Consider the following 14,129-nt stretch of genomic DNA (forward strand, 5'->3'; position numbering starts at 1 on the left):
GAAGGTGTAACGACCTAGTACACAGGTATCAAAATGGGCAAGCTTCTCCTTCTGACTGGTGAGTACAAAGGGTTCAGCTTGCCAGTGAGCTAGCAAAAGACTCTTGGGTTTCTGTTTCTCCATCAATCTATCTGTCTCCATCAGTTCTGTTCTGATCAATTATATCTGACCTAGTTTAATCTCCGATATCCTTCCTGTCCAAGTACATCTATAGATTACCTACCTACAGTAATTTGATGATCGTTCTAGGAAATATTCAAAAAATGTCAAGAAATTAAGGCAATTAAGAAAAAAGAGGGCCCTTAGTACAAACTTATGACCCTCCGTGGCACAGAGTGGTAAGCGGCGGTAATGCAGCCGAAGCTCTGCTCACGGCCAGAGTTCGATTCCAACGGAAGGAGGAAGTCGAATCTCTGGTAAAAGGGGTCAAGGTCCACTCAGCCATCCATCCATCCAACCGTGGTCGGTAAAATGAGTACCTGGCATATGCTGAGGGGTAAAGAAAGGCCGGGGAAGGAACTGGCAATCCCACCCCATATATACAGTCTGCCTAGTAAACGTCGCAAGACGTCACCCTAAGAGTCGGAAACAACTTGCACTATAAGTGCGGGGACACCTTTACCTTTACCTTGAGTACAAACTTAAGAACAAATCAAACTATAGAGCAAACATTTTGGAGGTTGGTTTTTTTGCGTTGAATGACAAGAAACGCTTCCAATGGTAAGAACAGGTATTGATTAAAACATGTTTTGTAATTCCCTTCTCTAGATACTTAGGAGCCTGGGTGAGAATCTCTCAGAGTGTAGCTTAAGTCTAGAGAATCTTATTAATGTGTGGCACTGGAGTTGATAACCCACAAGATCTTTTTACAGCAATGTAATAGTCTGAGTAGAACTACATGGTATTGGTATATCAAATATTCTCAGTGCTGCATTTGCTGAGATAACCTGAATGTGGGGGAGAAGGCCCTTGCAGGAGTGGGAGGGAGGTGGACTGGTGAGCCAGGTTCCTACTAACACCAATATGGAAATAATATAGCCCAACCTTATTGCCGCATTCATAAGATACTGAAGAAGAGCAGTTATAGATAAATATAACAGACCCTCATATTTAGATACTAGAGATGTACAGTGGCTTCAGACCAAATCCTTAGCTGAAACTGGGTACTTCGGAGATATTCTAGTACGAGACAAAGTGGGATCTCTAAAAGGTGCCCAGATTGAAGCAGCAACGCCCAAAGTGTCTTGTGGCATCTCACCAGGTAAGGTGCCAAAAAGTGCTGCAGATAAGTGTTTGCCAAAAGTGAAACTAAAGGTTCTAACCTTATTATAAAAGGGAATCACAAGGGGAGTGAGGGGGGAGATAAAGCAAAAGCCAGGGTGGGGATAGTAGGGAAGGAGAGTTCCATTGTGACTGACAGGTCAGGTTTGCAATCAGAGGAACAATATTGCCCAGAATTTCCAGTCCAGTGCTTGGCAAGAGGGGAGAAAGAGAATTCCTTTTAGTTCTCCCTCACCAGACAACATTAAAGGTGCCTAGCGACACTGCTGGATGATTTGTCTGCAGTTTGACAGGCTTCTTGTCTACGGTGATCTGTTTTATGTCTTCTTTTACAGACCGGTTGCTGCTAGGGGATGATTAAACAACTACAGCTATCTTTATGAAATTTGGCTGCATTAATTCCTTCAGAACAGGCAAATGTACCTGCAAATTTCATCCAGTTCTGCTCAAAATTTAAAATGTTATAAACAATTCCTTTTTGTAAAATAATAATAATAATGAATTGGGGGGGATGAGCCTTGTTTGTTCCTATGCGGCCATGACCTCGGATCCCAAACTGAATTGGGTAACCACTGAAACGCTTCAGAACAAGGCAAGCTGTTTTCTGAAACACTGAATAGAGGTTCAAACCGAATCTTGTGGTCATTGTACATCCCTGTAAGATATAACTATAGTATTATAGCTATTTGCCATAAGGGATGCATAGAATGAGACACTGTTTATTGAAATGGGCAGTGTCACAAATCACTTTTCCAACTCCAGAATTTAGCTTTGGCAAGTTGAACAAACAAGGAAGATGGCCCCGAGGTCTATTGTATCAAAGACACAGGGCCAAAGATTAGGTGAGAAGAAGTTACAAGGTTTGGAATGTGTAAATAAACCTCTTCTTATGCCTGTAAATGCCCTGCCCAGGCCATATTTCTCTCAGCCAGGCTTAATTCTGGTTTTATTTCTGGTTTCAATTTTAATACTGGGAGGAAGTGCAAGGGAGAATCAACAGTTGCGGGGAAAGTTAAGGAGTTCCCCCCTCCCGTATCTCCTGCAAACACCACATACATGGGAAACTGTGGCTCTCTAGAGGTAACTGGACTACAACTCCCATCATCTCTGACCATTGACCATGCTGACTGGGGCTGATGGGAGTTGGAGTCCAACAACAACTGGAGTTGTTCTTCACCCCTGTCTTATATACTGTAGAAAACACATTTTAGGAACCTCATATTTTCCTCATAAATGGTCCACCCATTATATCTATGCCATTAAGGTAAGAATCCCAGTATCTTGGTAATAATATATTGTACTTGTAAGACAGGACCATAATATATAGCAAACTCTGTACTATGTAGACATTCCAGTGCAGTGCGATGCAGTGCAAGAAAACTGAAGATAGACTCTGAAGCAATTTAATGAAAGCGATAATTTATAAGCGGTCTGTTTCAGCACAGAGGCAACCACTGGATTCCTGCATTGAGCAGGGGGTTGGACTTGATGGCTTTATAGGTCCCTTCCAACTCTATGATTCTATGATTGTTTGCAACACATCAGGACAAACTCATGGCAAGTACAAATGTTGCAGAGATCTACAGTAAAATCACCTCATGAGGATACCATAGACTTAAACTTGCTTAAGAATAATGCTCTTTCAAAGGAACCCTGGGTTGTACTTCAGTGAGAGAGATTAGGGTTCTCTAACAAAATATTCTTAATTGATCAGTACGTGTAACAAACTGCACTGCTCATGATTCTGTTAGGAGAAGCCATGACATCGATATACAAATTATAGTTACTGTATAGTTGGGGTGAACTAAGAAAAGCATATGCCTTGCTTTTGTGTTTGACTCACAATGGAACTTTTCTTTCACAGGTCTGGCTCTCCTGCTGCACCTGCAGCTGGGTAAGTTGTTGCACATTTCTTTTTTATTTTATCCCATTAAAAATAATACCTAAAAAAGGCTTCTTCTCTCGTTAGTAACTAGAATGTGTTGCTTGACTTTGACCTTTCAAAATGCAGGTGCATCTACCAATATTGTCTGTTACTTCACCAATTGGTCCCAGTACAGACCTGGTATTGCACGTTACATGCCTGAAGATCTCGACCCTTGCCTATGTACTCATGTTATCTATGCTTTTGCGGGCATGGCCAACAACCAGATCCAGACCATTGAGTGGAATGATGTGGCTCTCTATGGTGGCATCAATGGACTAAAAAACTAGTAAGATTCAGTGTGTTTATATACAACAATCAATCCAATGGGCAGACTCCAGAGAATTAGCTTAGACACAGTGAAGTTGCAGTGAAACTGATGGGAATCCATTGTTTAACTGTATGCTTAAATCCCCTGGATTTCTATGGAACCAAAGCATCTGATTTTTCTATGGGTTACACCTACGTTTTGCATTTCCTGTTCTATTTAAATAACATGTTTGTCATTCACATTAACAAAATTCAGACATATATGATGCAAGAAGCATAACAGAAGGTTACAAAAAAAGAAAGAAATTGAAAGGTGTGACTACTCACTCTGGGCAACATTCAGTGATGTCATCCACTTGCAACAGAAACACACTTGAGTAACGGGATTATCTCCCCTTGCAGTCCCCTGCACCCTCCTCCCATATCTTTTCCAAAGGGTCCCCCAACTCTCCAGAGTGTATTCTGGGGATGTGAGAGGGGCTACAGAGGGGAGGGGAGGAAGGAGAAGCTCTGTTACGCAAGCAGATACCCACTTGCATGACATTGCATCTCACTATCAGTTACATTTTGATATTAACAGTTGTACCTTCAATGCAACTCTTTGAAAGTACATGAACTTTCTTAGGATCTGTCCCTACTTTTAAAACTTCTATAGATGTTTTAGATCTTTCTTTTTAAAGGCAGCCACCTTGTAACTGTTTGCAAGTGGTTCAGAGTTTTTAATGACCTTCCAAATAATTTTTTCACAGCAATCCTGATCTGAAAACCTTGCTGTCTGTTGGAGGCTGGAACTTTGGTACCCAGAAGTAAGATATTCTATAAGCATTCTGAATGGCTCCCTTCCCTCCTATTTAACATTAGGATGGTCAGATGAAAAAGAGGACTGGCCTGCGTCTCTAGTGTGGAAGAAAGAATTTCAGCAGGGATTACTTGTTAACACAAGCTGTACCTGCTGAAATTCCCTCTTCTGCATAGCTATTAGAGATCCAGGAGACCTGTCCACTTTTGCATCTGGTCACTCTATTTAGCACACTCTCCAACCTTGTTCAGTTTTAGCTGTTATATTTCCCTCGCCCATATTTTTGCACATCAGCTGAAATCTCTTTCCCCTTCTTCCAACTCCTTCAGTGAATGCAGCATGCTTCCAGATTAAAGAAGAGAAGGGCCACTTTCACATTGTGTAATATGAGGATGCTCCCTCCCTCCTTCTCCCTCTCTCTCTCTTTCGGCCCCGGTGCCCATCTGGAAGCTGATTCCATGCTTCTGCTTCCAGATGCATGAAGGGGCCAGAAAAGGCAATTGTGGCAACTCTCATCTCACAGAATACACACATATCTCTATACTAGTTTCCAGGGGGGGGAAATGCTTTCCACAAGCATTTGGAAAAGAGCTTCAAACAATGAAGACCAATCTAAGCTGTCCCTCACAATGAGGGAACCCTGGTTAACAGCCAGTGTGGTTGGAGGTAGACTGGGGAGACTTGGGTTCAAATCATTGCTCAACTGTAGAATTCACTGGATGGCTTTGGGCAAGTCACTGACTCTCGGGCTAGCCTACCTTGCAGGGTTGTTGCAGAGATAAAATGGGATAATTCCATTAATATCTCCCTGAACACCTTAGAATGAGAGTGGAAAGCATGATAAATAATAACAGTACTTAAAAATATGAGAAATATTATCAGGGAAAAAGAATTAAATGGATTAAATTTAAGTGACTGAAGATTTCCCCTTCCTATCTAAATTGTGGACACTATTATGTGATAGGAAACCAAAACCTCTGGTTTAGGGATGGGGAGGCTGTGGCCCTCTAGATGTTTTTGGACTCCAAATCCCATCAGTCTCAAATCAATATGGCCAGTGGTCAGGGATGATAGGACTTCGGGTCCAACAATATCAGGAGGGCCACAGCCTCCCCATCTCTGCTGAAGTCCATGCTATCCAAAAAAACTCCAAAGGATATCCCCTTTGGAATAAGCAGTATCCAGGTATTACCCCCTGTGTAGACCAGCCTTCACCAACCTGGTGCCCTCCATATGCTTTGGATTATAATAACTCAGCTGGGGCAGATGGAAGTTGTTGTCCAAAATAGCTGGAAGACACTAGGCTGGCGAAGGCCAGTATAGACCATCAGTTAGCCCAGGATTCAATTCAACTGTATACAGTTGCAAATGTGTGGAATTAATCATTTCTGAGTTTCTACTATGCTTTATTCTACAGGTTTTCTGACATGGTTTCCACCGCTCAGAACCGTCAGACTTTCATTCAGTCTGCTATCTCCTTCCTACGCAAGTATGGCTTCGATGGGTTGGACATTGACTGGGAGTACCCCGGCAACAGAGGCAGCCCCGCTGATACCCAACAACTTTTCACAGTCTTGCTCGAGGTTGGCTTTGACAACAGGCTCTTTCAAATCTCTAGCTGACTGGTATAGGTGCCTATCAATGGAAGAGATTTGTTCTGAAAATTTTCCCAGTGCTGTTTGACCGGACAATAGGATCACTAAAACTGGTACAATGACAGCACCAGGTCTTTAGAAGATACCTCTTTCCCTACTCCTTCCCCATTTGTGTTCCCAATAATATCCAACTCAGAAATGCCACAAAAGTGTGTAATTTTCATAGTTTGAGGCAAATGCTAGGAAGAAAAGTCCAAAAGAGGATAGAGCAGAAGTGGGGAATTGCCTGCAGACCTCGGCCTAATTTCATGAGACCTAAATTCATGTGAGTGGCAAAGAGGGGGAAATGTGAGGAAGGGGATGGTACAGAGAAATATAAAGTGGAAGACAGGGGGGGTACCCAACACGTTTGGCTCCAGCCATGATCACTTTTGACTTGGGAGCTGCCCACTGCCAACATGTGGCCCCTGACAAATTACTCTGAGAGCATATGGTCTCAGCTGAGGGGAAAAAAGGTTCCTCCCACTTTTGGGGTGTTGGACAGGACAACATCAGCAGGAAAAAAGGTGAAGTCAATGCTTTTTTTTACTGTTAAACTGGATTTATGATAGGCTCATCATGGTTTTCATACCTACATGGACACAAGGGGCCATGACATATGGAAAATTAATATTCAGAATTAATTTCCATTTCAGAGCAGCTTTAGGCAGGTATTTACCATATTCGAGTCTGTGGGATATATGTGGATGTTTGAATTTATGGTGGTGCCCCAGTGCATGTGCAAACATACATTCAAAATTGTGTGTTTCTGGTTATTTCCAAGACACATGCTGTTGGAAAGGAGTCATTTTGTGTTTTTGTGCATATTGGAGGCTCTGACATGGTAAATGCACATATAGAGCATTCATAAATCAAATGCAGAAGTTTTATACATATGCTTACCTTGATAAAATAAATACGCTTTGTAAAATGCATTGGTGTGGATAATAGGGAAAGAAATATTACTTACCAATTATTTCCTCAGTCATTATCAGGACATTTCAAAAAGTGACAATAAAATGGCTGCTACTGCCTTCACAGTTGGTCAACACTGCTGTTACTTTCTGAAGCATTCTTTTAACTTATAATGTTATTAGTTATCTTGTGCTTTACATTCTGGCACATCACCTTCATGTGTCCCAAAAGTCAGGCATTTTAAATGTGTGGGAGGGGGGATATCTCCTGTGATAATATCTTGTGATAATTTGCACCTTCTAATAACAGGAAATGTATGAAGCCTTTGAGCAGGAGGCTTCTCAAACCAACAAAGCCAGACTGTTGATCTCTGCAGCTGTATCTGCTGGCGTGGGCACCATTGAAACTGCTTACCAGATCCCACAAATGTCTAAGTAAGTTGCACCCTGGTCCTTTGCCAGCCAACGTAGACAATACTGAGTTAGATGGCTCAATGGTCTGGTTTGGTAGAAACTAGCTTCCTATGTTCCTAAGAGGGGACAAACATGCCCAGTGGAAAGACACTAGCGTCAGGGTTGATTGGTTGTTATGGCAATTGCACTGTAGCTTAGGACTTCTGGTGCAGCTGTCCCTGCTATGGTATGAAGTGAGTGCTTCTTGGTTTGAAGGGTTGCTTTCTTTATTTTCCAAACTCTAGTAAAAATAATCCACTGCTCAGAATATGAAGACTAGTTTACTGCTCATATATCAGGCAAGCAGCAGCAAGGCTCCTGACTCAGTGCTTCAGTGAAATGTGAAACACCAAGAGCAACAGATCTCAATGGAGATACCTCTCTCCATCTGACATATCTGTCTGTGCGGTCTGTCAATATATTTGTCTATACTTGTCAGTTGAGGAATGAAGAATGTGACTTACATGTCAAAGGACTTGCACAGACCCAAAATATGGTTCAGCACAGAATCCTTTAGAGCCTTTGACATGGTCTGAACTTGATGCATAACACCATATTAAAATGCACTGGGGCACATTACTGCATTCTAGGGATGTGCTAGAATTCTATCGAATTCAGATTTGTACCACATTTTCCATTAATTTGCTTATTCCCTATTGTTGTTGATTGGATATTTATGTAGCTATTTTCCATGGCTATTTTTGAAAACAGATTTTTCTTTTTAAAAATCCACCTCTAAAATATTAAGAATGATAATTTTATAGATATTTCCTTTCAAAATATCAGTATTTTTTGTGAGGGGGAAAAAACAGAACAGTAAAAGCAGCAGCTGGTGGATACAGAACAAACACTAATTGATACCGGCCTGTTAGGTCGAAAGAATGCTTTCAAACCTGCACCAGCCAACAGATCCCATCCTTATGGCATTCACAAAAAACAAAAAATAGTAGTAATGCTGAAGTAATTAATGAAAGCATGCGTATAGAATAGATCTTGTGTGTGTTGCATCTATCATTGACAAATCTTAGGCGGCTGCCCCATGCTTGATTATTAGGAACTACATTAGACCCTTGTGTAAATATTAGCAATGAAACACTATTGCAGAAGCAAGACAGCTTTTCTTCTTACTTATCACTTATTTGAATCATGAGACCAATGCCCTGAGATTTGTTAGGAGACCCTTATTCCCCTCACAGAGATATAATTCCCAGAGTTCCCTGGGAAGAGCAATCATTGTTAAGCCACACTGAGAATTGTGGCTCTGTGAAAGGGAACAATTCCCCAGGATGACTGTTAAGGTGGTATGATACTACTTTAAATGTATAGTACAAATGGGCCCCAAATGAGAAAGGAACCTGAGAGTCACCAGAGATGACTGAGGATATCACATAATGCCTCCTGGCTAGAACCCTAACAAACTAAAAACTTGTGGATTTTCTGAAAAATGTATTGATGCTGACCTTTTTCAGAAAATCCACAAGTTGTATTGATAAATGGTCAGGTTTAAATTTGCACAGATTTAAATGAATTGCAATATTAATTGAATACATTGAAATTGATATATAGAAATGTGCAACAGCTATTATTGTTTTTCCCCTCTCTGAGGAAAATGACAATGCTAAGTTAACAGAGTTAACACTTGAATATAAAAAAAAGATCTAAAGTTTTCCAAGAGGTGGAAAAGAAATTGCCAGACTGATATATTTGCCTATTTGCTTCCCACCCATCCCTGTCCCTCCAAGGTATATGGACCTGATCAATGTAATGACTTACGACCTCAGAGGATCATGGGAAGGTTTCACCGGTGAGGACAGCCCTCTGTTTGCAGGCCCTCAAGACCAAGGCTCCTATATTTACTTCAACGTGGTGAGTGACTGTATAGAAATGAAGGGTTTACTTTTATCATCAACCATACCCTAAATATCCAGCTGCTGAGTAGGTACTTTAGAACTGCCTTATCCATTGCCTTCCAATTGCCTTATCTATGTTCACTCCACCAGGACTATGCTATGAACTACTGGAAGAAGAATGGTGCTCCAGCTGAGAAGCTGATGGTGGGATTTGGAGCCTATGCCCGTACCTTCACCCTGAGCAACCCATCTAACCATGGTCTGAATGCGCCAACCTCTGGGCCAGGTAAAGCTGGAGCCTACACCCAAGGAGCTGGGACACTGGCATATTTTGAGGTAAAACTCTGGCATAGTTTTTCTGGGATCCTAAACATGTGTTTGTTGTTGTTATGATGTACTGCATTTTAGTGGGGGGGAAATAAGAAAGTAGGTAGGTACTGACACATTTCTGCACCTGGACTTTGCACTTCTAAACCAACTTTACATCCACTTTTGGAGGCATTATGGTTCTGAATTCCAGTTGCTGGAAATAACAAAAGGGGAGAGTGCAAATTCCATGCTAGGGATCGTTAGGAAAGGAATTGAAAAGAAAACTGCTGATATCATCATGCCATTATACAAATCTATGGTACAACCACACTTGGAATACTATGTATAGTTCTGGTCACCTCATCTCAGAAAGGATATTGTAGAGTTGGAGAAGGCTCAGAAAAGGACAACTGAAATCATCAAGGAGATGGAGCAATTCGCCTACAAGGAAAGATTGCAGCATTTGGGGCTTATTAGTTTAGAGGGAAGGCAAGTAAGAGAAGACATGATAGAGGTATATAAAATTATGAATGGTGTGGAGAAAGTTGACAGGAAAAAATATTTGTCTCTCATAACACTAGAACTCTGGGACATTCAATGAAGCTGAATGTTGAAAGATTCAGGATAGGCAAAAGAAAGTACTTATTCACGCAGTGCATAGTTAAACTATGGAATTCACTACCACAAGAGGTGACTGCCAAAGAGAATTAGACAAATTTATGGAGCATAAGACTATCAGTGGCTACTGACCGTGATGGCTATGTTCTACCTCCACTGTCAGAGGTGTTATGCTTCTAAACACCAGCTGATGGAAACTTCAGGAGGAAAGTGCTCTTGTGCTCAAGTCCTGCTTGTCGGCTTCCCAGAGGCATCTGGTTGGCCACTGTGAGAACAAGATGCTGGATTAGATGGGCCACTGGCCTGATCCAGCAGCCTTTCTTATATTCTTAACATAATTATAGTACCAGATTCTTTCTGTATAGTTTCATGCTCCTGTTGTTATTTATTGCTCTCTGTACTAGGAAGCAAAGTGGTCAGTTCTGGTATACTGAAGATGTGGTGTAGGATGTTAAGTCAGCCATTGCCATCCTGGTACCCTCCAGGTATTTGGACTACAACTCCCATCAACCCCAGCCAGCTGGCTGAGGAAGGCTGCTTTAAACTATGGCAGTGCAAGCCACTCTTGCACTGTTGGAGTTAAATGCCTGTGTATTTGTTTCATTTCTGTAATAGTGAGTTCCGTGTTTCTCTCCTGTCCACAGCTATACTGTCATTTTTGAAAATGGGTGGAAAGAAGAAATAATCCTAGTTTAGCTAGCCTTAGGTAACTAGACCAAGCACTTTCATTGGCTTAATGAGACATATTGTTCCCACAGGTCTGTATGTTCTTGAAGAGTGGTGCCACTGTTGTGTGGAATGCTCCCCAGGAAGTCCCTTATGCCTATAATGGAAATCAGTGGATTGGCTATGACAACCCCAAGAGTTTTGGTATCAAGGTAAGCTTGCTTCTTGCATCCATGTTATGTCCTTATTCATGGTTTATGACATGAATATGTCCTTATTATGTCCATGAATATGTCCATGTTATGTCCTTATTCATGGTTTACACTCTTCTAAAATGGAAGGAGGATGAGACAGGAAGGGTTATTTCTATGGCTATACCAACAACTCTGTTTTTTCTGAATATTTTCAGCAGCATCAAAAAGCACACACACATTTTCACTACCATCCCTGTCAGCATTTTTTTAGTAATCATTTTTTTAAATGTCCACCTATTCCCTGTATTGAATGTATGTGACCCCAGCAATCTCTATTTGGTTTAAAATGAAATAGAAACAGTTCAGTAGTTCTATTTCTTGAAAAATGGAAATGGACTGCCTTCAAGTCGATTCCAACTTATGGTGACCCTACAAATAGGGTTTTCATGGTAAGTGGTATTCAGAGGTGGTTTTACCATTGCCTTCATCTGAGGCTAAGAGACAGTGACTGGCCCAAGGTCACCCAGTGAACTTCATGGCTGTGTGGAGATTTGAACCCTGGTCTCCCAGGTCATAGTCCAACACCTTAACCACTACACTACACTGACTTTATTTCTTAGCAGAGTATATATTTTGCAAAGCAGAATGAGAATTAACCAGCCCACCTTCCCCTCATACAACATCTGGAGGCACACTGATTGGGAAAGGCTGTCCTAGTATGTTTCTTGGAAGTAAATTCCATATAGTTCAGTGGGATTCATTCTCTAAATGTGCATAGGATTGCAGGCTTAATTATTAAGGTTTAGGCTGAAGTATCGAGCTCTTCCCTTTCATTGCAACTTCAAACATTCTAGACCAGTTTGCTTATCCTCTCTCTTCACAATTTAAGGAAAAGAATAGCTCTGGTTTTCAAGGAGTCGTTTACTACATCATTCTGCTTAACTATCTAACTCACAGGCTAAGTGGCTACTGGAAAACAACTTTGGAGGTGCCATGGTCTGGGCTATTGATCTGGATGACTTCACTGGCACATTCTGCGGGGAAGGCAAATACCCTCTGATGAATGCCTTGAAATCTGGATTGGGAGTCACCACACCAAGTGAGTAGCATACTGCTGGTGGTAGGATAGAGCAAAGTGCCTGACGTGCGTTGAATCTATATCATCTGTGCATGAAATACTGCAACCAATGTCAGTCTTGTGCCCATCTACATCCTCTCAGGCTCATTTCTTTTGAGGGAATATGGCTGCCCCACTACTGAGAAAGCTACAAGGTGAGGTGATAATTATGAGGATTGCACTAGGTGGGGGAGGTGGAATATAACCTTTTCCTCTTTTGCTATGGTCCTGAGGAAAATCCTTCCTCTGAAGCTTGTATTTCTTCCCTCCTCTGGAGCTTTGCATTCCTCCCAATGCAGATTCCAGCTTCAGAGAAGGTTGAATACCCCCTCTGCATGGACTGCAGTTTCAGTTGTTGCACACGTACATCCCATGCTGGTGCTATTTTTTGCATTAGAAGGCATCCATGCATATTAAATGCAAAGATGTAGTTAACACCATGTCTAGTCTAGCCAGCACTTCTTTTTCCATGCTCCACTATATTTTTAATTCTCTTTGCATAAAATAAAGGCAATAGATTTTTGTTCCTCATAATCCCTTATTGCAACACTTTTTGTTGTGTTTGTAACTTCTCCTTTGCCAAGAATGAGAGCTACCACTATCTCTTTTCTCACTTTTCCACACTCTCTTACCATAAGTATGCAGCATCCTTTCCAGGCATTCCAACAAAGCACTACTTAAACATCTGGTTTCTGGTTTATATCTCATGAGGAGCCTCATGAGGGTCAACTCAGGAAGATGTAATTTACTTTCTGAGGAAGGAAAGTTAGCTTAGGGATAGAGCATCTGCTTTGTACACAGAAGGCCCAGGTTCAATCTATGGCATCTCCTGGTAGGGCTGAGAGAGACAGTGGTCTCAATTCCTAAAGAGTTGCTGCCAGTCAGTGCAGACCAGGGTTTGAGAACCTCCACTGTGAGGGCCAAATGTGGCCCTCCAGGCCTCTCTATTTGTCCACAGAACTCTCCCAAGGCCACATACCCCTCTTCCCACTTCCCACTGGTCCCGCTTCACACCCCCAAATACTTTGGCCTGGTTGGAAAGTATCCTTCAACTCTATAACACCTGTCAAGATGGAGGACCGAGAGGAACGTGTAGAAAGTGGCCTACTGTACAAAGGTAAAATTCACATTTGTTGTTTCACCCACGTTTGCATCCAGCCCCTCCCACCACTGGCATGTGGCCCTTGGAATGTTGCCCAGAAAGGAATGTAGCCCTTGGGTTGAAAAAGTTTCTTCTCCCCTGGTGTAAACAATATTGAGAGAGATGACCAAAGGCCTGACTTAGTATGAAGCAGGTTCCTAAATTCCTACAGTTCTAACTTCATTCTTATCTTTCTTTCAGACTGTAAGGTTCCAGCAACAACCCATGGCACCAATGCTAATCAGCCTGCCCAGGTTACAACAGCAGCCCCTTCTGGTGGCAGTGGAAGCTCTGGTGGCAGCGCGGGCACTTTCTGTAATGGAAGAGCCAGTGGCCTCTACCCAGATCCCACCAACAAGAATAGCTTCTACCACTGCGTGAATGGGAAGACCTACCAGCAATACTGCCAGACTGGCCTTGTGTTCGACTCCAGCTGCTCTTGCTGCAATTGGGCATGAAGAAAACAGCCGCAGAGAATATACGCAATCCACTGCCGTAAACAGAAAGGAAAGAATTCAGCATGATAAATAAAGTTGCATTGCATTCACATACTAGTCTCCAATTTCTTTTGCCTAATACATACAAATGCAGGGACTGCAGCAATCAGATGACCAAATGTGATGAAACAGTTTATTTCCTTTGAGCTCCCAGCCCAACCCTCATTTTTTTTTACTGTGACAGAGCCCCACAACATATAAAGAACCCAAATTAGCCGCCACCATTCTATTGACTTAAATCAGGATGGCCATGTGTCCTAATCTCCAGACAACAATATTTGGCTGGCTGTCAGAGAGAGGACAAACTTCTCTCAGAAGGTATCCTCTGTTTGAAGAGCTGTGCAATTCAAGTATAGTTTGATGAAAAAGACAAGAGCCATAAGAAGGCAGAGCAAGGTGGTAGCCTTAAAGTTGCTGATCAGGAGTTAACACCTGGACAGCAGACTGAACATGTTCCCAGGT

General features: G+C 42.0%; 1 protein-coding gene across 1 annotated transcript; it reads left to right on the forward strand.

The window, feature by feature from the left end:
- Positions 1-33: 33 nt before the first annotated feature.
- LOC133387456 (acidic mammalian chitinase-like) lies at positions 34-13,628 on the forward strand. The gene is made up of 11 exons (XM_061632249.1): positions 34-58; positions 3,146-3,175; positions 3,293-3,494; positions 4,225-4,281; positions 5,692-5,857; positions 7,133-7,257; positions 9,018-9,141; positions 9,276-9,461; positions 10,811-10,930; positions 11,870-12,011; positions 13,372-13,628. The coding sequence occupies exons 1-11, from the start codon at positions 34-36 to the stop codon at positions 13,626-13,628; spliced, it is 1,434 nt and encodes a 477-aa protein (XP_061488233.1).
- The last annotated feature ends 501 nt before the right edge of the window (positions 13,629-14,129 follow it).

This window comes from Rhineura floridana, chromosome 6 (genome assembly GCF_030035675.1).
Source record: "Rhineura floridana isolate rRhiFlo1 chromosome 6, rRhiFlo1.hap2, whole genome shotgun sequence".
Taxonomy (NCBI): Eukaryota; Metazoa; Chordata; class Lepidosauria; order Squamata; family Rhineuridae; genus Rhineura; species Rhineura floridana.